Source organism: Stegostoma tigrinum, chromosome 1 (genome assembly GCF_030684315.1).
Source record: "Stegostoma tigrinum isolate sSteTig4 chromosome 1, sSteTig4.hap1, whole genome shotgun sequence".
Taxonomy (NCBI): Eukaryota; Metazoa; Chordata; class Chondrichthyes; order Orectolobiformes; family Stegostomatidae; genus Stegostoma; species Stegostoma tigrinum.
This window is the reverse complement of record NC_081354.1, coordinates 170,103,421-170,129,136: the sequence shown is the minus strand read 5'-3', so window position 1 is coordinate 170,129,136 and position 25,716 is coordinate 170,103,421. Positions and strand designations below refer to the sequence as shown.

Below are 25,716 nucleotides of genomic sequence, written 5' to 3'. Positions count from 1 at the left end.
ACATAGTCATAGAGTAATACAGCGTGGAAACAGGCCCTTCGGCACAAACTAGTCCATGTTGCCTACTCAGCTCGTTCTAATTGCCTGCATTTGGTCCATACCCCTCTCAACCCTTCCCAACCATGTACCTATCCAAATGTTTTTTTAAATGTTGCTATTTACATACCACTCTCTGCACGAAAATGTTGCCCCTCAGATCCTTCTTAAATCTTTCCCCTCTCACCTGAATTTATGTCCTCTAGTTTTCAATTGCCCATCCCTGGGGAAAAAGACGATATGCATTCATGCTGTCTATGCCCCTCCTGATTTTATACACCTCAATAAGGTCACGCCTCAATCTCCTACATTCCAAGGAATAAAATCCTATCCTGGCCAACTTCTCCCTGTAACTAAAGCCTACTAGCTCTGGAAACATCCTCGTAAATCTTCTTTACGTACTTTGCAGTTTAACTATGCCTTTCCTGTAATAGCTGACCAAAACTGTACACAATACTCGAAGCGTGGCCTCACCAATGAATTATACAACTGTAACATTATGTCTCAACTCCTTTACTCAATGCCTTGAAGGACGAAGACCAGCATGCCAAGTGCCTTTTACACCAAACTGTCTACCCATTATTCCGCATTCATTGAACTATGTACTTGTACTCCTAGGCCCCTCTGTTCCACAACACTCCTTTGGATCTTAGCATTTACTGTACAAGTCCCACCTTGATTTAACTTGCCAAAGTGCAACACCTCACATTTGTCTGTATTGACTTGCATTTACTAATCCTCAGCCCACTTCCCCATCATCTGATCAATATCCCTCTGTAATTTTTGATAGCCTTCTTCACTGTCAACTATACCTCTTAACTTTCTATCACCCATAAACTTACTACTCATGCCTTGTACATTGACATCCAGATTATTTATGTAAATAACAAATAACAAAGGTCCCAGTGCTGACACCTGTGGCACACCACTAGTCACAGGCCTCCAGTCCCAGAAACAACTTTCAACCATCACCCTCTACCTAACATTGAACCAGTTTTGAATCTAATTAGCTAGTTCTCCCTGGATCCCATGCACCTAACTTTCGTGACTAGCTTGTCAAAGGCCTCACTAAAGTCCATTTGAACAACATTCACTGCCCTACCCTCATCTATCCTCTTGGTTACCCAATCGAAAAACTTAACAGGTTTGTCAGACATAACTTCCTGCACACAAATCCATGCTGACTATCCCTAATCAGACCTTTACTATCCAATGTCCATCAGTATCCTGTCCAATGGCTTACCTACCACTGATGTCAGGCTCACTGGCCTATAGTTCCATGGCTTATCTTTGCTATCTTTCTTAAACAATCAAACAACATTAGCCACCCTCTAGTCTTCCATAACTTTACCAGTGGCTAAAGCTGAAGCAAAAATCTCTGCAAGGGCCTCTGCAGTTTCTTCCCTAGCCTCCCACGGCATCCGAGGATGGACTTGATCAGGCCCAAGGGATTTATCCACCTTGATGCAATCTAAGGCTGCAAACACTTGCTCTCTGGTAATGTGTATGCAGTCCAAAGCATCCCCACTTGTTTCACTTATTTCCTTAGCATCCATGATTCTCTCCTCAGTAAACACAGAGGAGAAATATCCATTAAAAATCTTGCCCATCTTATGTGGCTCCACACATAGATGGCCATGCTGATCTTTAAGGGGACCTATTCTTTTACTCTTAATATAGCTATAGAATCTCTTGGGATTATCTTTAACCTTATTTGCCAGATCCATCTCATAACCTCTTTTTGCTGTTGTGTTTTTCCCCCTTAAGTGTGCAGCTACACTTCTTGTAGTCTTCTAGAGATTTCCTTTAGCTGGATAGCTTTATGAATGCCACCTTCTTTTTCCTTGACCAGAGCCTCAATATCCCTCGTCAACCAAGGATCTCTCAAACTGCCAGTATTTCCCTTCACGCTAACAGGAACATACTATCCATGGACTCTTCAAATCCCACTTTTAAAAGCTTCCCATTTTCCAGTCATTCCTTTTCCTTCAAGGGCACTCACCCAGTCGACGTCTGCTGTTGTTATGTCTCTCGCGCCCCGCCCCCCCCACCCACCCACCCACTTTACAACTCCCCCTCCTCAATTACTTGTACTTTTGTCACACCTGTAGCTTCTGTATCCTGGAATATTGAGTCCTGCCTGTCTCTCAGCCATGATTCAGTTCTGGCTATAATATCCCAGCCCCAGAGCCAATCTATGCTCTGAACTTATCTGCCTTACCAGTCAGGTAATAAGTGCACTTTATACCAGAAGGCTGTTCCCTCCCTTTACTGTGTCCCTGGCTATGCTGAATAGTAAACTTGCTCTTGATGGCTAAGGTTTTTTCCCCTGATTTCTCAATGGCCTTCTCTTATTCAGAGTCTCACCCTGCCAGCCAAACTATTTAAACCCTGCTGGGTAACACTAGCAAATCTCTCCACAAGGACTCTTTAACTCTACTTTCTTTCTGTCTAGACTGAAGGCATGGGGATGACAATTAGGGCAATGGCATGTTCCTCTTGCAGGATGTTGGAGATCAGGGAGACATCCAGCCTCCCTAGTTCAAGTGCAACCTATCCCTCTTGTACAGATCACCTCTACCCCAGAAGAGATCCCAAAGATCCAAGAACTGAAAACCCTGCCCCCTATACCAGCTCCTTAGACATGCATTCATCTGGCATTTCTTTCTATTTCTATCCTCACTGGTGTGTGGCACTGGGAGTAATTTGGAGATCACTACCCTTGATTTCCTGCTTTTTAACTTCTTACCTAACTCCCTACACTCATTTCACAGGACCCAACCCCGTTGTCTCTCAGTCATTTTTATCAATGTGCACAATGATCTCTGGCTGTTCACACTCCCCCTTCAGAATGTTGTGCAATCACTGAGACGTCCTTGACCCTAGCACCCGAGAGGCAACATGCCATCCCTGGAGTCTGTTCTATGGCCATAGAATCTACAGTGTGTCCCCTTCAAAACTTAATCTCCTTCTGTTTTGCTATGGCTGACTGCACCCTTTCCCTCTGACCCTCAAAGCTGATCAGAGTGCCACTAATCTGACTGCTGCTAGCCGCTGAAAGATCATTCCTGCCTCCCCCGTCTCCAATGTCTGAAGCGGTATACCTGTTATTGAGAGCAGTGGCTACCCTGCACTATCTGCCTTTCCCCTTTACCTGTTCTGGTGGTCACCCAGTTACCTGCAGCCTGCACCTTAGGAGTGACCACTTCGCTATTGCTCTTATCTATGATGTTCTCCAGCTGCAGTTCCCTATCGCGCTTTGTCAGGAGCCGCAGCTGGGTGCACTTCTTTTGCAGGTGTAGCCACTAGAGAGGCTGAATGTCTCCCTGATCTCCAACATCCTGCAAGAGGAACATGTCATTGCCCTAATTGTCATCCCTATGCCTTCAGTCTAGACAGAAAGAAAGTAGAGTTAAAGAGCCCTTACCCATACCCCTGTTAAGCCTCTTCGTGCTGAAACCTCTCAAGCAAAGGCGTCAGAATTTCCACTCTAACTCTCTTAATGGCTGCTCCCTTGTACGCCTTTACCTTGTGAGTCGTCCTCCTCAGTCCTTTTTCTTTTAGCCAGAGGAGAAGGGAGGAACTGCCAAGAAAAATAGATCAGAATTAACAATCAGCGGAGAATAATTCAAGGAGCTGCCTTTAGGCCAGAACATTTCTGAAATGGATTTCTACTTTCACTTTCTCCATTGGAACATTCATCCACATGACAGCATCACAAATTTTACAATTAAGTAATCAGAGTTAGATTAAGTGTCACTTATAATTTTGTGAGTCTATCAAAGAAGGCAAATATGCAATAGAACACGCAACATGTCAGCAGTAGATGCATGTCCAAAACAAAAAAAATACAATTTGCATGTAATTATTTATGACAAATACCTGATGCCTAGAAAGTTGTGCCACTAAAACATTCTGGAAGGATATGCAATCAAACAAATCAAGGTGAACTTCTTGAAACCATTGATGCTGGTAAGTTTGAAGTCTCCACAGTTGTAAATACCCCATTTGAAAGCATTAATCAAAGAGAAAATGCTCCAAAACTGATTCTAGCTTTTATGATTTTTCACAATTGCCTGTTTTCACCTATCTCACCGGACACACTTCCATTAACAAAATTATATCTCCAGTCTTTGTCTTTAAGCGAGAGATTCTACATTGAATACAAATGAGGTATTCAGTTTGGAGGAATACATTACAGGATTTGACCTCTTTGATCAGAAATTCGTGGTCAGAAATTGGGCCATCATTTCAGAAGCTGCATTTACGTATTTACCCCCTCTCTCGTCCAGTGAGTGTTCAGCAAAATGCATAAAACTATGAAAAACTTTGAATGAATGAAAGGTGTGCCCAGTATCCCAATTTGCAACTACATGTTTTGAGTAATTCTCTCTTCTGAAAGAGTTGATTTTTACCATTTTCCCTCTTGTACAAGCTCATACTGTAAGTTGGTAACTATTTGACTCGATGGCAGCCACAACAGAGCCACCGCCACAGTATATATTCAGCTTTGGTTAAAGTAATAACTAGTTTGTATTTTTCTTCTGAAATCTTAACAACTCAGCACCATAAATGCTCTGATTTTTATTTTAGTGCAAATGTGCTCAGTACTGGCCAGACCAGGGTTGCTGGACATATGGGAACATCCGAGTATCTGTGGAAGACATGATGGTGCTGGTAGACTACACCATTCGCAAGTTCTGCATTCAGCAAGTAAGTCTTGTAAGTTCATTTGGTTCTGTTTCCAGATGTGAAAATATTCTTAAATTATTTTTGACTTGTTTCATTTGACAACTGTGTTTTCACTGACTAGAAAATATTTAAACACTGGATGTGAGTTTGCTCGCTGAGCTGGAAGGTTAGTTTTCAGACGTTTCGTCACCATTCTAGGTAACATCATCAGTGAGCCTCCGACGAAGCACTGATGTTATGTCCCGCTTTCTATTTATCTGGTTAGGTTTCCTTGGATTGGTGATGTCATTTCCTGCGTTGGTGATGTCATTTCCTATTCTTTTTCTCAGGGGATGGTAGATTGATTTGGAGCCAATGTGTTTGTTGATGGAGTTCCAGTTGGAATGCCATGCTTCTAGGAATTCTCGTGCGTGTCTCTGTTTGGCTTGTCCTAGGATGGATGTGTTGTCCCTTATAATACCCTTACTGGCATAACATTCATAAAAGAGGAGGAAAACAACAACAAACTGCCATTCCTAGATGTCACAGTAGAACGAACAGCCAATGGGGAACTTCAAACCAGCGTCTACAGGAAAACAACACATACGGACCAAATACTGAACTACAGGAGCAACCATCCCAACACTCACAAACGAAGCTGCATTAGAACATTATTCCAACGAGCCACCACATGCTGCAGCACAAAGGAACTACGCAGAGCAGAAGAAAATCACCTATACAGCGTATTCAAAAAGAATGGGTACCCTATGAACACAGTCCGCCGATTCCTCAGCAATAAACCCAAACAAAGAGACAAAACGGGCTCAGAAACCATAACCACTCTCCCCTTCATCAAAGACATTTCCAAAATGACTGCCAGACTACTCGGACCTCTTAGCACCAGGGTAGCCCACAACAAACGTCATCTACAAAATACCTTGCAAGAACTGTGACAAACACTACATTGGACAAACTGGCAGAAAGCTATCCGCCAGAATACATGAACATCAACTAGCCACAAAACGACATGACCCACTATCACTCGTATCCTTACATACAGATGAGGAAGGACAGCACTTTGATTGGGACAACACATCCATCCTAGGACAAGCCAAACAGAGACACGCACGAGAATTTCTAGAAGCATGGCATTCCGACTGGAACTCCATCAACAAACACATTGGCTCCAAATCAATCTACCATCCCCTGAGAAAAAAACAGGAAATGACATCACCAATGCAGGAAATGACATCACCAACCCCAAGGAAACCTAACCAGATAAATGGAAAGCGGGACATAACACCAGCGCTTCGTCGGAGGCTCACTGATGTTACCTAGAATGGTGACGAAACGTCTGAAAACTAACCTTCCAGCTCAGCGAGCAAACTCACATTCAGAACCTGAACCTGAGCTACAAATCTTCTCAAAACTCGCTAATATTTAAACACTTTTTAAGTCAGCATTATGCACAGAATTCATGAGGAGTTGAATTGACATAGAATGTTCGAATAATTTATTCTGGCTATCAGTAATGTATTGGAGATAGTAGGAACTGCAGATGCTGTAGAATCTGAGATAACAAGGTGTAGTGCTGGATAAACACAGCAGGCCAAGCAGCATCAGAGGAGCAGGAAGGCTGTTGTTTCGGGCCTTTACCCTTCAGAAGGGTCTAGGCCCGAAACGTCAGCCTTCCTGCTCCTCTGATGCTGCTTGGCCTGCTGTGCTCATCCACCTCTATACCTTGTTATCTCAGTATTGTCTAAACTGGCTGTTCCTTCATCTCAGAACCATAGGTCTCCTTCCATCCTGCAAAACTGTATTGATGAATCATGCCTGAGCTGGCTTTTTGTAGGTGCCATCCAAATTGATTCAATTCTCTTTGCCCATAACACTGCCAGTTTTCCCAACACCTCCCCACCCCCCCCCCCGTCCTTTCATTTCTCAGTTCCTATTGGATCATCTTCACCATTATTTAAGATAGTGCATTCGAGATCATGGTTGCTTGTTAAAAAGCAAAAATAATTTCATCAGCCGTCTACTGTTTTTGCCAATTATTTTAAATCTGTGACTTCTGTAATATTCAGCATTTAATTTCAGAAGATGCCTGTAAATTTTGTATTTTCATTGAACTTTTAACTTTTTTCAATGGGTTGAGGATGCAGTTGTATTGTGACTAATAAACCCAAGAAAATACACGCAAAACCACGTGTATCAGTAAAAGTGATTATGAAATTTGTTTTAAAAGCTGGACATCTGAAATAAATACAGAACGTGATGGAGGAACTCGGCAGATCTGGTAGCATCTGCAGAGGTAAACAAAGTTAATGATGCACATACCAAAGTGTGTAGCTGGATGAACACAGCAGGCCAAGCAGCATCTCAGGAGCACAAAAGCTGACGTTTCGGGCCTAGACCCTTCATCAGAGAGCATCTGCATGAAGGGTCTAGGCCTGAAACATCAGCATTTGTGCTCCTGAGATGCTGCTTGGCCTGCTGTGTTCATCCAGCTACACATTTTTTGTTATCTTGGATTCTCCAGCATCTGCACTTCCTATTATCTCTCATGATTCAGATACGACTGTCCTTCAGAACCAAAGATTATTTTATACTGGTCAACTGATACTTCACAGGCACGTTAATTTTTTTTTAAGGAAGGAAACCTGTCATTCAAAGTTACGTTGGCCCATATTTCCCTCTGGTCCCCTAATTCACTCTCAACTGCCCTTTGAAATAATCAATCAAGTCATTCATTAAAAGAAGGTAGTCCACTAACACAACCTCAAGACAACCAGAGAAGAAAATCCTGACCTGGGGAGAACACTCAGAATTGAAGGCAGAAGAATTTGAGAACCTAAACAGTATGTGCTATTTTCATCAAAGACAGAGCCTTGATAAGTTGCCAAATAGGTATCTTAAATAATGCATAATTAGACAAAAGTAATTTTAATGCAGACTGTCACTTCAGGGTAAAGCACGATAGCAAGACAAAAGGATGTAGGTTGAAAGGATGATATAGCAATAGCTTCTTCACTCAAAGGATGGTCAATATTTAAAATAGTGATTCTAGGTAGAAAATTAGGGACTGAAGGTTTAGATTCTTTGAAGAGCCAGTTGTTTGGTACTTTTTTTTCGGAAATCTTAGATGTATGAGTTGGGATGGGCCGAATAGCTCCTCTGATTGGAAATCATATCTGAAGTGTGCCACAGCAAATGTTATTCCAGAAAATAAAAGCTCATGGTATAGAACTTCCAGTATATAATTGAAGGTTGGGTAGCTGACAGGAAATCTGGTATAAATGCTTCATTTTCTGGTGGTGTACCATGGGATGGAGTTTTAATTTTGTACAGTTTATACAAATGACTTAGATGAAGAGACTGAAGGTATGGTTGCTAAATTTGCTGATGAGACAAAGTTGGATAGGAACATAAATTGTGAAGGGAATGTAAAGGACATGGATGGATTAAGTGAGTTGGTAAAGATGAGGTAAACACAGGAAAACTGTGAAATTGTCCATTTTGGCAGGAAGGACAAAAAAGCATGTTACCTGAGCTGGGCAGTGGGACTGGCTGGGTAGCTCTTTTGGAAGCTTGTACTGAAAGAATGGGCCTCCTTAAAGTTTTATGGTTCTAAATAGGGGAGCTTGTACAGTTCTGAAGATGCTGAGGGATTTGAGTCTTCATGCATTAATCACAAAAATTTAGTAGAGAGATAGAGCAACTCTGAAAGCTAATAACATGTTCTCATTAAATGCAAGAGGAATTTGATCCTGATTGAGGTGTACAAGGTAATGAGAGGCATGGATAGAGTTGATAGCCAGAGACTTTTCCCCACGGCAGGATTGACTGCCACGAGGGTTCATAGTTTTAAGGTGTTAGGAGGAAGGTATAGAGAAGTCAGAGGGAGGTTCTTCACCCAGAGAGTTGTGAGCGCATGGAATAGTTTGCCAGTGATAGTCGTGGAAGCAGAGTCATTAGTGACATTTAAGCAACTGTTGGACATGCACATGGACAGCAGTGAATTGAGGGGAGTGTAGGTTAGGTTATTTTATTTTTGGATTAGGATTATTCCCTGGCACAACATCGTGGGCTGAAGGGCCTGTACTGTGCTGTACTTTTCTATGTTCTATGAACTGAATATAAAACTAGAGGGGTTATTCTTGAGTTGTACAGAGTGTTGGTGAGACTACATGGTTAGGAAAAGTTTAGAAGGATATGGGCAAGTGGGACTAGTTTAGTTTGGGAAACTTAGTCGGCATGCACGAGTTGGATGAGTTTCTGTGCTATATGACTCTATCACTCTGTAATATCTGGAGTACTGTGCACAGCCTTAGTCTCCTTAATTAAAAAATAATAGAAATATGTTGTAAATTTTTCTCTGAAATGATTTCAAGTATGTAGAACAGGCAAGCTGCCTCACGGGGAAGGGTTAAACAGGTTTCAAGAGTTAGAGGTGACTTGATTGAAACATAGAAGATCTTGAGTGGAACTTGATATTGAAACTCACTTTTCCTCTAAAAAGGTGTCAGACGGAGAGCCTTTGAATATTTTCAAGGGAGAGGTCGATAGGTGCTGAAAGATTATTGGAGCTGTGCAAGAAAGTGGAGCAATCAGATCAGCCGTGATCATACCGAATTGTGGAGCAGGCTCGAGGAGCCCAGTGGCTTACTTGTGCTCCTAAATCTTGTGTTCTGTCTTGTGTACTTTGCTAACATGCAGCAATTTATTTTGACCTTCCGTCTCTAGGTAGGAGATGTAATGAATAAGAAGCCTCAGCGATTGGTTACTCAGTTCCATTTTACCAGTTGGCCTGACTTTGGAGTTCCATTTACCCCAATTGGTATGCTAAAATTTCTAAAGAAGGTGAAGACCTGTAACCCATCCTTTGCGGGTGCCATAGTTGTACATTGCAGGTCAGTATATTTTTAAATTGGTGTTCAGTAGATTTCATTTTTGATAGTTGAAAAAGGGTTCACAATTGCTTAAATTTTTCATCTTTCACTTTGATGCCTGGTAGTGGAGCAAGGGTGATAAGTGAAGTAAAAAAATCATGAGTTTTGTGCACAAATGCAGGTAATGTAAGAAATAAAACTTTTTTTTAAGAAATAAAGACTTACATTTATATAGCATTTTTACTACCAATAGAAGTCTCAAAGTGCCCTACAGACAATTAATAATGTTTGAAGTGTTGTATTAAAGGAAATGTGACAGCAGTGTGCACACATCTTCAATTCCTTTCTCAAACAGCCTGGTGATACTGATCAGATAATCCATTACCCTAGTCCCTTTTGAAATGATCCTCAAGATTTTCCATTCACCATCCATGAGAGGCCATTCAGTGTCTTGGTTTAATGTCTCATCTGAAAGATGGCCCCTTTAAACAGTGCAGCATCCTTGCATTGGACTCTTGAACTTGAAGTAGAATTTCAAAGAATGAAAGGTGATCTCATTGAAGATTACTGAATAAAAACAGACAAGGTAACTGCGGGTCTTTTGATCTCCTTTTCTGAGGAAGGATGCTCTTACTCTTGAGGGAGTGCAGTGAAGGTTTACCAGGCTGATTCTGGGGATGGCAGGACTGACTTATGAGGAGAAGAGATTGACTGACTAGGTTAGGATTGGAGTTCAGATGGCTGAGGGGAATCTCACAGAGACTTATAAAATTTTAACAGGACTGGACAGGGTAGATGCAGGGAGGATGTTCTTGATGGTGGGTATGTCCAGAACCAGGGATCACAGTATGAGGATTTGGGGTAGACCATTGAGGACAGAGATGAGAAGGCATTTCTTCACCCAAAGTGGTGAGCATGTGGAATTCATTACCACAGAAAGTAGTTGATGCTGAAACCTTGAATGTATTCACAGGGTAGCTAGACATAGCAGTTGGGGCGATTGGGACCAGAGGTAATGGGGAGAAAGCAGGATTTGGCTATTGAGTTGGACAATTAGCCATGATTGTGATGAATGGCAGAGCAGGTTCGAAGGGCTGACTGCTTCCTCCTGCTCCTGTCTTCCATGTTTCTGTTTCGGATGTTTCCCTTGCTGGGCAGTCAGGAACCAGAAGTCACAACTTAAAAATCTGAGGTGAGGCAAAATTATTTGACATCTTTGGAATTCTTAACTGCAGAAGGCTGTGAAAGCTCAGTTTTCGAGTCTGTCTGAGATAGAGATTAAAGGATTTCTGATTACCCTTGGCTACAGGTTTGGTTTAAGTAAGAAGTATTGAAATGGTCAATCAGTCATGATCGTATTGTATGGCAAAGGATACTCAATGAACTGAATGGCCTACTCCAGTTCCTATGTTCTTCACCTGATGTATCAGTCATCATTGAACAACAATTGGGTGATGCATTGAAGGTCGCAGGGACACGCAGTGCACTCTGGGTCAAGGACTTCAGTGTCCATCATCAAAAGTTGCTTGCTATCCCTGCTGCTGACTGAGTTAATCAAGTCCTTTCTTTTCATTTGTGGGATGTTGCCATTTACTGCCCACCTCAGTTGCCCTGAGAAGCTTGTGTTGATCTGCCTGCTTAAATTGCTTGAGTCCATTTGGTATACATAACTGACAATGGTTTTAAAAAGAGTGTTTCAGGATTTTAAAACAGCAGCATTGAAGGAACAGTGACCTATTCCCCAGTCAGAATGGTGAGTGGTTTGGAGGGGATCTTGCAGGTGGTGCTGCTGTCATCGTCCTTCAGATGGTAGTAGTTATGGGTCTGACTTTGTGTTGTTGAGTTTCTGCAGTGCATCTTGTGGATGGTAAGTACTATTACTGTTGTGCTTTGGTGCTGGAGGGACTAAACACGGGAGGATGTGTTATTACCTGCGGCTGTTTTGTCCTGAATAGTGTCTAGCTTGTTGAGTGTTTTTGGAGCTACACTCATCCAGGCAAGTGGGAAAGTAACCTGTTATCTTGCTGACTTACACATTCTAGGTGGCATACACGCCGTATAAGCAGTCAGGCCATACATTATGCCCTGCAAAATTCCTCGTGTCTGATCTGTCCTTATGACCAAAGTATGTGAATGGCTAGTCCAGCTCACGTTATCAGTGGTTACCCTAAGATGTTGATAATGGGGAATTCAGCAACAGTAATGCCATTGAATGTTAAGGGGTGATGGTTTCCCTCTTGTTGGGGCTGGTTGTTGCCTGGCATTTGCGGGATACACATGTTATGTGCCACTTGTCAGCGTAAGCTTGGATATTGTCCAAGTCTTGCTGCATTTGGACGTAAACTCCTTCAGTATCTAAGGAATCACAGATGACCTGGAACACTGTACAGTCATCAAAGAACATCCTCCTCTGAGCTTATGATAGAGGAAAGGTCATTAATCAAGCAGGTGATTATGCTTAGGCCTCAGACATTTCACTGAGGAATTTCTGTGGTGATATCCCAAACCTGAGATGAGGGGCCTGCAATAATCATAATCATCTTCCTTTGTGCTAAGTGTGACACCAACTAGCGGAGGGTTTTCTCCTTAATTCCTGCAAAACTCTAGTTTTACTAGGGCTCCTTGATGCCACACTAAGTCAAATGTAGTGTTAATCTCAAGAGTAGTCACTTACCTTCTTTCTGGAGTTCAGATCTTTTCTCTATGTTTGAACGAAGGCTGCAAAGAAGTCAGGAACTGTGTGGCCCTGGTGAAACCCAAGCAAAACATCTTTGAGCAGGTTGTTACTGAGCAAGTGTTGCTAAATAGTTGTCAGGCTGGGGGCTGAGAAATGTCAAGAAACATTTCCAATGGGCAAGTGCCAGGGTATGATCATTGTCAAAAGGACAATCTAACAGTCTGTTCTTGACATTCAATGGCATTACCATTACTAAATTATCAATGTTCTGGGATACCATTGAATGTAAATGATAAGACCATAAGAAATAGGAATGGGAGTGGGTGTTTGGCTTCTCAAGCCTGCTCTGCCATTCAGTAGGACCATGGCTGATCTGACATTCCTCATATCCACATTTCTAACTCAATCTTAAATATACAAAAAATGCTGCCTCTGCATCTCTCTGTAGCAGAAGTTCCAAAGGTATTCAACTCTCAGAAGAATTTCCTCCTCATTTCAACCTCAGTTCTAAAGTTCAAATTCTGAAACTATTTTTCAGAATAATTGGATTATTCCGAAATAATAATCCTTCAGTTTTAGATTCTCTGGTGAGGGGAAACATTCCCTCGGCATTTAACCCTGTTAAGCCCTTTCAGAATCCTAAACAAACTAGTACCAACCATAAAAATATTCGGCTTCCAAAAGCACATCGGATCTTGGAATTCTGAGGCAAGTAACTTACTACTTGTCTCTCCAATGTCTATTGCACATTTTCAAGGTCCAAGTCAGGATTGTCTTAGAATAGTCTCCATTTACCTGGATGAGTGAACAGCAACTCTAAAGAACCTCATCCCAGTCTAGCACAAAAAATTCCTATTGATTGCCACTAATTTCACCAGTTTAAGCATTCACTCGCTCTGGCCCCACAGCAAAACCATATGTAAATTGGACTGCAGTAATCCACCAAGGGTTTGGTACCGTCGACTCCTGCAGCTTCTATTGCCTTAGGCCTTCTAGGTGATAGATGCATAGGACCACTACCACCCAGCTCCTGTCAAACCCCACACCACCCTGACAGGGACCATACTGCCATTCTGTCTCTTCTGTCCTGTATTTCCCTGCCCTATTTACTGAACGTGTACCTATGCCAATGCATCAAGAGTTCACCTCACCTCACCTTCTCAAAGACATTTACCTGTGCTCACTAATCAACATGTTCTGCATCCTGTGAGAAAATCTGGCTACAATCTGGGCAATACTGGGAGTTAAATATGTAGATTATATGATTTTTGAAAAGGAGGAAAATAACAGTATCAAAAAGAGACAATTGCGGCAGTATAAAAGAAGAATTTCAATAAGTGTAGAGTTAAGGAACAGTATAGATGAAAGACTCTGGTATGAATTTCTTAAAATGTTGAATTGTAGCTATGAGGTGGGGAAATGGCGATGAAATTCAAATTAGCACATAGCAGAAGCAATTTTGTTATAAAAAGTTGTTTTGATTTTCACATAAGCAAGGTGAAACACATGAGCTTTGATAAGTGCACAGAACTTCTGTAATGCATTTGGGACAGTTTCTTAGAATATTCTGATGGTATTTAAAGCATAAAAAGAATGGTGTATTTGAAATGCTAAAAAGATCGCAAAGATATTCGTATGACTGTCATCATTCTGAAGATAGTAGAAATCGTACAGATGATGTATTTAATATGGAGGCCTTTGAGTTGGAAGATCAAAGCATAAAGAATCTTATATAATGATTCTGAGACAGGTTATGAGAGGTTGATGGGATTTGGCTCGTACTTACTGGAGCTCCAAAGAATGAGAGGAGCCCTGTTGAAGCACGCAAGGTTGTTAGGGGACTTGACAGGGTTGATGCAGAGGGTTTTTTTTCCTCTTGCGGGAAATTCTAGGACTAGTGGGCATAATCTCAGAAGTAGTAGTTGCTCATTTAAGAGAGAAATAAGGAACTTCTTCACTTAAAGGGTGGTGAATCTGTGAAATTCTTTACTACAGAGGCTCGGTCCTGAAGTAAATTCAAGGTTGAGATTGACAGATTCTTAATCAATGAAGGGATCAAGAGGTATGGAGAAAACGCAGGAAAGTGAAGCTGAGTATTAACAGATCAGCCATGATCTCATTGAATGGCAGAGCAGAGCCGATGGGCTGAACATCCTCCTGCATCTACATTTTATGGTCATATGGGTGGGTAATTTGAGGGTACAACTGGAGGAAATTGAACACCTTTGATGGTCATGTGAATTATGATCATGGACAGTGATTAGTTGAGGCAAAAGGAAAGGATATCTGAAATACTAGTGTGAAAGGTGACATTGACAGAATGGGTGTGACAGAGAAGCTGGGAGAAGGAAGAGACAAAAGAGGGGTTTGCATATATGGAAGTGTAATCAAGGCAGAGCTTTGACAGCCTTTACCCAGAACTGGAGATAGAAAAGTTGAAACAAGAAAGGCAAAAGTCTGAGCTGGACTGTGGCAACTCTTAAGGGGTAAAAGTTTGAAGCAAAGTGGGACTTTCTTGGACAAAACAAAAACAGGTAGTAATACAAAACTGTCATCTCTGTGCTGTGAAAAAGTGAGAGCGGAGTGCAAAAGTGCTGAGTAGAGTGAGAACAATGAATAATACAGCCAGAGCCTGTGTGTTTGAAACAATGTTGTTAGCAAGGGACACAGCTTAAAATAATGGGCCAATGGGTTGAGATCAAAGTCAATCGTTACTCAAAGACATAATAAAATTGAGGGCTGAGCAGCCTGTTGAAGAGCCTGCCTTTGTTGTATGGGGATATAAGTGGCTGGAGCTGCAATGAATCTGCAGTCTTTATTAATAGTAGCAAGTCTTGAAATGTGTTATTAAAGTCTATTACTTTGTATTACTGAAATTGAATATTTTGAAGAGGGAGATACGTTGTTGAAGTTTTTCATCTTGAACCCACCTGGGATTGTACATAGCCCTCGTAATTTGTTTGTCATACCTGGCAATCATAATGCCAAATTTTAAACAATCACTGCAATTTATATATATGTTTTTTAATCAACCTGTTCAGACATGTTATGACACACTTCTGGAACACTTGGGTCTTGAACCCTCCTCCCTTAATGGTGGGGGGTGGGGGGCCCAACCATTGGGCCATAAGAATCCTTCCACCATAATCTATAGATATTTTCTAATCAACCCATTCAGAGATGCCATTGTACACCTCTGGAGCAGGTGGAACTTGAACTCGGGCCTCCTGGCATAGAGGAAGAGGCATCACCACTCTGTCACACAAGTCCTTACAACATAATATAAGGTTGACACTTACAGCAGCCTTGTAAATGCCATTTGGTTAAATTGCAAGCTTACGCAGCAAATGAGTGCATTAAAGGTATCCTGAAGAGCAGTGGCTATTTTGATCAGATTATTGTTTACTTTGTATCCCAATTCACAAATGGATCAAACATTCTCATTTTCTGACCTGGAAAGTACCCAGCCTACTTCAGCTTAGACTGGAGAGGCAAAGTGTCTGGGAAAAATTGAATAACACATCAAACAATGTGCTTCACACTTCTTGTTCAGAGGCCAAACAAGTGATATTTTCCGTGAGTAGGATGCTACCATTAATCCAAAGACATTCTGCCTACTGTACAATTGAAAAGCATTATGAATTTTGTTGCTGATGCAATGCCAGAAACATAAACTGTACGTTCTAGAGATTATCTGATTGAATCGAATACACATGTTCAGTTGCTGATAGTAACCATGATACAACTCATTCTACACCAATACTGCTTGCAAAGCTCCGAATAAAATGTTTCCTGTTAAATATGATAGGGCAACACTTGCTAAGTATCCATGAGTGTTCTCGTAGCTACACTGACAGTCAGTTTAAAGTAATCGGTCAAGTTCATAACATGACTCATTTGGGCTTGCTAGAAACTGAATGGAGGGACTCACTCGTTGAAAATGAAAGAAGTATGTTCCTGCTTTGTGCTGTTTTTCCATAAATTAAGAACTTGATCATACCTGGTGCTTTCTTTAACACAGGGCTTTTGCCAGAGTCCACCAATCAGTGCTCATTTTCTTCAGTATAAATACAGAGATTGGTGAGAAATTGGACTAGGTAGGAGGGTCTTCAGAAATTCGATGAAGACTTGATGGTTGTATAGTCTCTTTCTGCACTGTAGGGGTTCTATGATTCTAAGTAATGACTGTTTGAAATCTAGCATTCATGTTGGTCTGTCTATTTTCAGCAATATTAAAAAAAAGTCTGGCCTCGCATGCTGGTTGTTTTATTGACTAGGAGAAGGAAAAATGACCATTCCAGTGAACTAGAACCCTTTAAAGATGGCTTCCCACTTCCCCTGGCCACAGTAGCCTTGTCTTTTCTTTTCCTGGCCTTTCATGCCATGAGCATTGGAGAGAGCTTGGAACTTATGAAAGCTCTCATGAGTTTGAAGCAACACAAGCTTAATGTAGTTTTGATGAAGTAGGATGAAAGGCAACATTTCCATAATCAGTTGTGCATATGGGAATTTTTTTCTCACTTCTGCAGCCTAGGTTTCACTCACTTATGGTTTTATAACAAGATGGAATTCTTCCTTGTATATTACTTGCTGACTTCTAATGCTTGACTTTAAGCTTTTGCATCTTTTGCATGGGCCAATGGTAACAATGTTCAAGCCATGCTTCCTAATTTACATTTCTGAAAAGTCTGATTTGATTTCAATATCTCTCTTTTATATGCAACATAACCAGAAGGACACTTTAAAATTTGTTGTGGATGTTACATGGTTTATACTACATAAATTTTTAGTAGTTTTTTTGTGTACTTAGGGAATATAGGCATTACAGGCTGGCCAGCATTTATTGCCCACCCCTAGCTGACCTTGAGAAGGTTGTGAAGAGTTTCTTGAAACCCTGCAGCCCACATGCTGTAGGTTGACCCACAATGCTCTTAGCAAGGAATTCCAGGATTACCTCCCACAGACAGTAAAGGAAGGGCAATATGTTTCCAAGTCATGATGGGAAGTGACTTGAATAGGATCTTGTAGGTGTTGGCCTGTATCTGCTGCCATTATACTTCTAAATGTAAGTGGTTATGGGTTTGGAAGGTGTTGTCTAAAGATCTTTGAATTTCTGCAGTGCATATTATAGATCATACACGCTGCTGCTACTGAGTGTCAGTAGTCAAGGGAATGAATCTTCCAAGTATTAACCTATTGGTACATTTAATTTAGAAACTTAACCAGTACTTTTTTTGTTCGGAAATTTTTGTTTAGGAATTTTTAATATTCTTGCCCAGGCTATAGCTGCCACCTTGTGGAGCTTCAAGATATTATGTACTTTGTTTAAATGTTTAATCAAGGTTTGGTTTGAAAAGAAACTGAAGCATCTGAAAGCCATTGTCATTTCCTCCTTTTGTAATCTTTGGAATTTCCTCAAGAATCTACATTTTGGGTCCATTCTTACTTCCCATGTATATGCCGCATTATCAAAAGATAAGAAGTTAGAAACTGTACCTCCTGTCCCTTGCACAAGATTAATTTGGACCTTTTTCAGTTTTGTCTGAAGATGACCTAAAAATATTTTAGGTCCTTCATTTACATCACTAAGTGACCCAACAGCCATCAGAAATTGACAGTGAAGAAGACAGTGAACAGCTGACAGTCCCATTCACAATTTTTTAAGCATTTTTTTTAAACAGTTATTGTCTTTCTGTAGAGTTTAAAGGAATGATAATGCTTTCCTATTCCATAATCGTGCGGTTTTTTCAACTTGCTTTGTCTTACCTAGCGCAACACAACTTCTGAACTTCAAGCTGCCTGCTGTTCAAGCAAATAACTCAACAGCCATGTTGTTCAGATGAATATGGATACATAAAAACATGATGTGGAGTGCTGATTGCACTCAGTTTCCAGCCACCTTCAGGTTGATACTTCTTTAATTATTTCAGAGAATGAGGGCTGGTGCTGTCCATCCCTAATTGCTCTTTGAAAAAGTGATGGTGAGGTGTCACCTTGAACTGCTGCAGTCTATTTGGTATAGATATACCTACAATGAGACGTAGAAGCAGAAGAAGCCATTTGAGTCTGCTTCACCATTCCACAAGATCGTGGCTGACATGACAATCCTCAACTGTACTTCCCTTCATTTCCCTTACTAGTTAAAAATCTGTCTACCTCAGCCTAGAATATACTGAATGACCGAACCTCATCAACCCTTTATGGTAAAGAATTCCACAGATTCATGACATCTGCGAGAAGAAAACCCTCATTACTGACTTAAATGTGCAACTCCTTATTCTGAGAGTATGCCCTCCAATCCTAGATTCTCCTACAAAGGGGAACAACCTCCATTCAGCCTCTTCAAGAGGCTTGACAGATATTATATGTTTAAATAAGGACTCCTCTGATTCATCTAAAATCTAATGAGCACAGCCTGCACCTGATCAACCTATCCTCGTAAGTCAGTGTTCCCTATATCTGGAATCAGCCGGAAGTCACACAACACCGGGTTATAGTCCAGCAGGTTTATTTGAAATCACAAGCTTTTGGAACACTGCTCTTTCGTCAGGTGAAATCAGGTATCAGTCAAGTGAAACTTCTCTGGACTGCTTCCAATGCCAGTATAGCCATCATTATTAATTGACCCAAAACTGTTCACAGTATTCGAACTGTGTCTGACTAGTGCCTTGTATAATTTTAACCAAACCTCCCCATTTTCTACTCCATGCCGTTTGTTTTCCCTATTACCCACTGAACTTGGATGCTAAAATGGCAGTGTGATGAGAACCCAAAAAGGGAGACGGAGGAGAGGGAAATAACTGTTAAAACAAAAGACAGAATGGGAAATAAGAAAAGTGATATGCAGACAATTCAAGGGCAAGAACCAAACAAGGCCACAGTACTTAATCACAAGCGGAGGCTTGGGGACCACTTTGCAGAACACCTACGCTTGATTTGCACAAAATAACTGCACTTCCCAGTCGCGAACCATTTCAACTCCCCCTCCCAGCCCTCATACGAAGTGTCCATCCTGGGCCTCCTGCAGTGCCACAACAATGCCACCCGATGGTTCCAGGACCAGCAACTCATATTCTGCTTGGGAACCCTGCCGCCCAAATGTATCAATATGGACTTCACAAGCTTCAAAATCTCCCTTCCCCCTACCACATACCAAAACTAGTCCAACTCGTCCCCGCCGTCCTGTCGTTCCTCCCACCTATCCCCTCCTCCCACCTCAAGCCCCACCCCCATCTCCTACCTACTAACCCCTTGACCTGTCCGTCCGCTCTGGACTGACCAGTCTCCTCCCTAACTCCCCACCTATACTCACCCCTACTGGTGCCATCCCCACCTCTTTGACCTGTCTGTCTCCTCTCCACCTATCTTCTCCTCTATCCATCTTCTATCTGCCTCTCCCTCTCTCCCTGTTTATTTCAGAACCCCCTTCTCCTCCCCCATTCCTGAAGAAGGGCCTAGGCTCGAAATGTCAGCCTTCCTGCTCCTCTGATGCTGTTTGGCCTGCTGTGTTCATTCAGCTCTACACCTTGTTATCTAAGGTGAGGAGAAATTCCTTCACCCAAATCGGTGAGTCTTTGGAATTCCCTACCAGTCTGAAAGTAGTTGAGGCCAAAACATTGAATGTTTTCAAGGAGTTCAATATAATTCTTAGGACTAAGGGGATTAAAGGTAATGAGAAAGTGGGAACAAGGTAAGAGGTGAATGATAAGCCTCGATCCTATTGAATGGCAGTGCAAGTTCAAAGGGCTGAATGGCCTATTCTTGCCATTATTTTCTACATTTCTATGCTGGCATTTTATAGCTCATATATAAGAACTCCCAAATGTTCTGTACCTTTCTGTAGTTGTATCCATTCAAGTAATATTTAGCTCCTCAATTCTTTAAGCCAATGTGCATAACCTTTTCTCAAATTATATTCCATCTGCCAAGTTTTAGACCACTCATCTAACTCATCTATATCCCTCTACTGACTCTTTGTATCATCCTCATCAGTTGCCTTCCCACCAATTTTGTGTAATTCATAAACTTGGCTATAGAATGCTTGCTTTCCTTATCCGAATCGTTTAATGTGTATTGTAAATAATTATGGCCCCAGTACTGCTCCCTATGGCACTGCTGCAGTTATGGGTTGCAATTCAGAAAAGGACTCCCCGTATCCCAACTCTCTCTCCTCGACAGCCCAATTCTTTTTCCATGCTAATCCACTACCCCAATGTTATGTGCTCTTAACTTATGAAGCAACTTAATGGGGGCACCTTGTCAAATGCCTGCTGAAGATCCAAATACCACTTCAGACGATTCTGGTAAATTTGTCAGACATGATTTTCCTTTCATGCTGGTATACAAAAAGTCAGAAATTGCTGAAGAAACTCATCAAGTTTGGTACCGTCTGTGTAGAACTGGGGTAAAGGTGGTATTTATGCTGATGGTGGGGAGTGCAGAGGTGGTGGTGGAGTGGCGTGAGCCGAAGGTGGAGAGGAAGCCCAGAGATAAAAGAAAAGTCATATGGATAAAGGGATTGAGATAATGAACCAAGGAAGAAAAGAAGCTAGGTTGATTAAAATGGGTTGACTGTGCTGAAAGTGGCTGATGTCATGACTGGGCCATGAGTTTGGGAGTGGCTAATAGACATGGAAGGAGGTGTTCATGCTCTAAAACTATTAACTCAATGTTGAGTCCTGAAGGCTTTAATGTCTCCAAACACAAAATAAGGTGAGGCTCTTCCAGTTTGTGTTGAATCTTGCTGGAACACGACAGCAGGCCTGAGACTGAAATGCTGGCCGGGGACCCCAGTGGTGTGTTGAAGTGCAGGCAACTGGACGCTTGGGGTTATATTTACAGACAGAGCTTAAGTGTTCCGCAAAGTGATCACCCAGTCTGCATTTAGTCTCCCCAGTGTAGAGGAGACAACATTGCGAGCAGCAAATATAGTAGACTCGATTGAGTGACGTGCAGGTAAATCCACTGCTTCACCTGGCCTAGGATAGTGAGGAGAGAGGAGTTAAATGGGCAAGAGTTGAACCTTCTGCATTTGGAGTTGTTAGGAGTGGAGAAGTGGTGGACCTGGTTGTTCCAGAGGGTACTGTTCCTGCAGAATGCTGGCGGGAGGAGAATAGTTGTCTGATGGTGGCATCTTGCTGGAGGGGCAGAAATGAAGGTTTATGATCTTTTGAATATGTAAGCTATTGTGTTGGCAAGTGAGGACCCTATCATTGTTGTGAGAGGGAAGAGAGGTTGTGAGGTCAGAATTGTGGGAAATTGGTCAGACGTGGCTAAGGACCTGTGCTTTTGGAGTGCTTTCAATAAAGTTTTCCACATAAAGCTAGTCCGAAACATTAAAGCACATGGAGTACAGCATACTGTACTTGCCTAGATTAATACTTAGCAACAGACAGAAAACAGAGAATGAATAAATGGGTCATTTCTACATTACACTGACTAGTGGGATTCCACAAGGATCGGTATGTGAGGCACCAGCTGTTCATAGTATGTATCAGTGATTTGGAGGTGGGGATCAAGTGTAATTTTTCCAAGTTTGCAAATGGTTAAATAGAAGTGGGAATATGTAATATGAGGAAGATGTAAAGGCTTTACAGAAAGATTTGGATAGAGACAGTGAATAAGCAAGAGGAGTAGCACAGTGGCTCATCGGTTAGAACTGCTGCCTCACAGCACCAGGATTCTCAGGTTCATTTCCACATTCGGGCGACTGTCTACGTGGATTTTGTACATGCTTCCCGTGTCTGCATGGGTTTTTTCTGGGTGTTCCAGTTTCATCCCAGAATCCAAAGATGTGCACATTAGGTGGATTGGCCATGCTAAATTACCCATAGTGGTCAGGGTGGTACAGGCTAGGTGGATTAGCCCATGGGAAATGCAAGGTTACAGGCATAGGGTAGGGTTGGGTCTGAATGGGATCCTCTTCAGAAGGTCGGTGTGGACTCGATGGGCCAAATAGCCTGCTTCCATGCTGTAGGAATTCTATGATTCAATGATAGATGGAATACAGTATGGAAAGATGTTAGGCTATCGACTTTGGGAGGGGGAGCAGATTAATCCAGAAACTCAGTTAACGTTCTGGGAACCTGGTTTTGAACCCTGCCATGGCAGATGGTGGGATTTGAATTAGATAGAAACAGTATCTGGAATTAAGAATCAATTGATGATGTTGGAAAAAAAAAACATCTAGCTCGTTAATGTCCTTCAAGGAAGAAGATCTGACATCCTCAACTGATGTGGCTGAAATGTGACTCCAGTTCCACAGCAAAGTGTTTGATTCTCAACTGTCCTCAGAAATAGCTTAGCAAGCTGCTCAGTTGTACCAATTGTATGAAGTCCCAAAGAAATGAAACTGGAAGGAGCACCTGGCATTGACCTATGCAGCAGAAAAGGTGATGACATAAGCAGCCTGGTTGAACTTGCAAAGTCCTTCTTACTGACATCTAACTCCTTACTAATTTTAATTAGTGCACAAATTGGGAGAGAGGTGTCACAGATGAATCAAGCAACAGCCTAACATAGTCAAACTCATTGAATGATACCCTGCAGACAATGTCCCAGACACCATCATCATCATTCCTGGATATGTTCTATACCACCAGCAGGGCAGAACCAGCAGAGGTGGTGACGAGGTAATATTCAGAGCAGGGAGAGTTGCCTGGGAGATCTCAACATGGACAACGGACTCCATGAAGTCTCATGGCTTCAGGTTAAATATGGGTAAGGAAATCTCCGGCGGCAGCACTATTGATCGAGTTGGTCTGGTCCTAAAAGATATTGCTGCTAGACTGGGTCTGCAGCAGGTGGTGAGGGAGCTGACAAGAGCGAAAAACATGCTTGACCTCATCCTTATCAATTGCCAGTTGTAGATGTATCACCACCTAAATGGAACAGACAGTGAACAGATGTTCAGACTTAAGACTTAGCATCCATGAGGTGCTGTGGGCTGTCAACAGCAACAGAAATGTACTCCAGCATATTCATCAACCTCATGGCCTGACAATTCCCCACTCAACTATTACCAGCAAACCAGAGGAATAACGCGGGTTCAGTGAAGAGTACAGGAGGACATGCCAGGAGCAGCACGAGGCATACTTAAAAATGAGGTCTCAATCTGTTGAAGCTACCAAACAGGACTACTTGCATGCCGAACAGCATAAGCAGCAAATGTGAGCTAAGTGAGCCCAGCACCAACAGATCAGATCTAAGCTCTGCAGTCTTGGCACATCCAGTCATGAATGGTGGTGGACAGTTAAACACCTCACTGGAGAAGGAGGCTCCACAAATATCCCCATCCTCAATGTTGGAAGAACCCAATACATCAATGTAAAAGATATGGTTGAACCATTCACAGCAATTTTCATCGAGAAGTGCTGAGTGGATGATCCATCTCAACCTCCTTCAGTGTCACAAATGCCAGCTTTCAGCCAATTCAGTTAAATTTGTTCCATGCGATATCAAGAAATGGTTGGAGGCACTGGATGCAGTAAAAGCTATGAGCCCTGATAACATTGCGTCAATAGGATGGAAGGCTTATGCTCCAGTACTTGTTGCTTCCCTAGCCAACCACTTAGAAACATAGAAAATAAGTGGCCCTTCAAGCCTGCATCTCTATTCAATATGATCATGGCTGATCATGCAATCTCAATATCCCATCACTTTTTCCCTCTATACCCCTTGATCCCTTTAGCCACGAGCGCCACATCCAACTCCCTCTTGAACATATCTAACAAACTGGCGCCAAAGCTTTCTGTGGTAGTGAATTCTACAGGTTCGCAACTGTGGAAATTCTTCCTCATCTCAGTCCCTGAATGGCTTACCCCCTATTCTTAAACTGTGATGTCTGGTTCTGGACTTCCCCAACATTGAGAACTTTCTTCCTGCACCTAGCCTGTCCAGTCCCATTAGGATTTTATATGTTCCAATCAGATCCCCTCTCATTCTTCTAAATTCTAATGATACAAACCTAGTCAATCCAGTCTTTCTTCATACGTCAGTCCTGCCGTCACAGGAATCGGTTTGGTGAATCTTCATTGGATTCCCTCAATAGCAAGAATGCCCTTCCTCAGACAAGGAGACTAAAACTGCACACAATACTCAAGGTGTAGCCTCACCAAGGCCCTGTGTAATTACACTAAGACATCCTGAACTGCTATATGCGAATCCTCTTAGAATAAGGCCAATATGCCATTAGCTTTCCTCACTCCTTACGGCACCCGCATGCCAACCTTCAGCGATTGTTCCAACCAGACATTGTGGTACCTCACCTTTTGCAAAACTGATACCATTCAGATAATAATCTGCCTTGCTGTTTTTGCCACCAAAGTGGATAACCTCACATATCTCCGTACTATAGCACATTGCATTTCCCAAGTATTTGTCCAATCAGCCAGTCTGACCAAGTCACTCTGCTGCCTTTTAGTATCCTACACACAATACACAGCTTAGTGTCACCAGCAAATTTGGAGATGTGACATTAATATATATTGTGAACAACTGGGGCCCCAGCTCAGAACCCTGCAGTACCCTACTTGTCGCTGCCTGCAACTCTGAAAAGGACCTGTTTATTCCAACTCTCTGCTTCCTGCCTGCTAACCAGTTTTTTTTTATCCACGTCAATACATTACCTCTGCTACCATGAGCTTTAATTCTTCTCACTAATCACTTGTCTGGAACCTTGTCAAAAGCCTTTTGAAAGTCCAGATATACAACATCTACTGATTCACCCTTGTCCACTCTACTAGTCACAACCTTAAAAAAGTTCCAGAAGATTTGTCAAGCATGATTTCCCTTCAGTGAATCCATGCTGACTTCGACTAATTCTGTTACACTTTCCAAAAGCTCAGCTATTACATCCTAGTTGTCAGGCTAACTAGCCTATAATTCCCTATTTTCTCTCCCTTTTTTTAAAAAGTGGGGTTACATTACATCATCTGATGCAATTGCAGCACTCATGTCTACCGGACGATGTGGTAAATTTCCTAGATATGTCCTGTACACAAAAAGCAGGGTGAATTCAATCCAGCCAGTTACCATTCCATCAGTCTACTCTTGATCATCAGCAAAGGCTAGGAAAGTGTCATCAGCAGCACCTGTTGAGCAATAACCTGCTTCGTGACGCCCAGTTTGGGTACCACCAGGACTACTCATCTCCTGACGTCATTACAGCCTTGGTTCAAAAATGGACAAAAGAGCTGAATTCCAGACGTGAGGTGAGAGTGACACCTCTTGAAATCAAAGCTACATTTGACTAAGTGAAGCATCAAGGAACTCTAGCAAACTGGAATCAGTTGGTTTCGGGGGAAAACTTTCCGCTTGTAGAAGTTAAACATGGCACAGAAGATAACTGTGGTTGATGGAGCTCAGTCATCTAAGGTCCAGAAGCTCTCTGCAAGTGTTTCTCATGGCACTGACCTCAGCCCAACCATCTTCAGCTGCTTAATC

The 25,716-nt window shown here is 42.1% G+C and overlaps 1 protein-coding gene across 6 annotated transcripts in view; it reads left to right on the top strand.

Moving 5' to 3' along the window:
• ptpra (protein tyrosine phosphatase receptor type A) overlaps window positions 1-25,716 on the top strand; it is a 323,613-nt gene that overhangs the window by 233,438 nt on the left and 64,459 nt on the right. For 5 of the 6 annotated variants that reach the window (XM_048534484.2, XM_048534448.2, XM_048534458.2 and 2 more), the window contains 2 exons: window positions 4,630-4,758; window positions 9,451-9,617. In XM_048534484.2, coding sequence (XP_048390441.1) covers window positions 4,630-4,758; window positions 9,451-9,617 — 296 coding nt within the window. The remainder of the gene's footprint in view (window positions 1-4,629; window positions 4,759-9,450; window positions 9,618-25,716) is intronic. The other variant, XM_059650267.1, reaches the window with a different exon arrangement.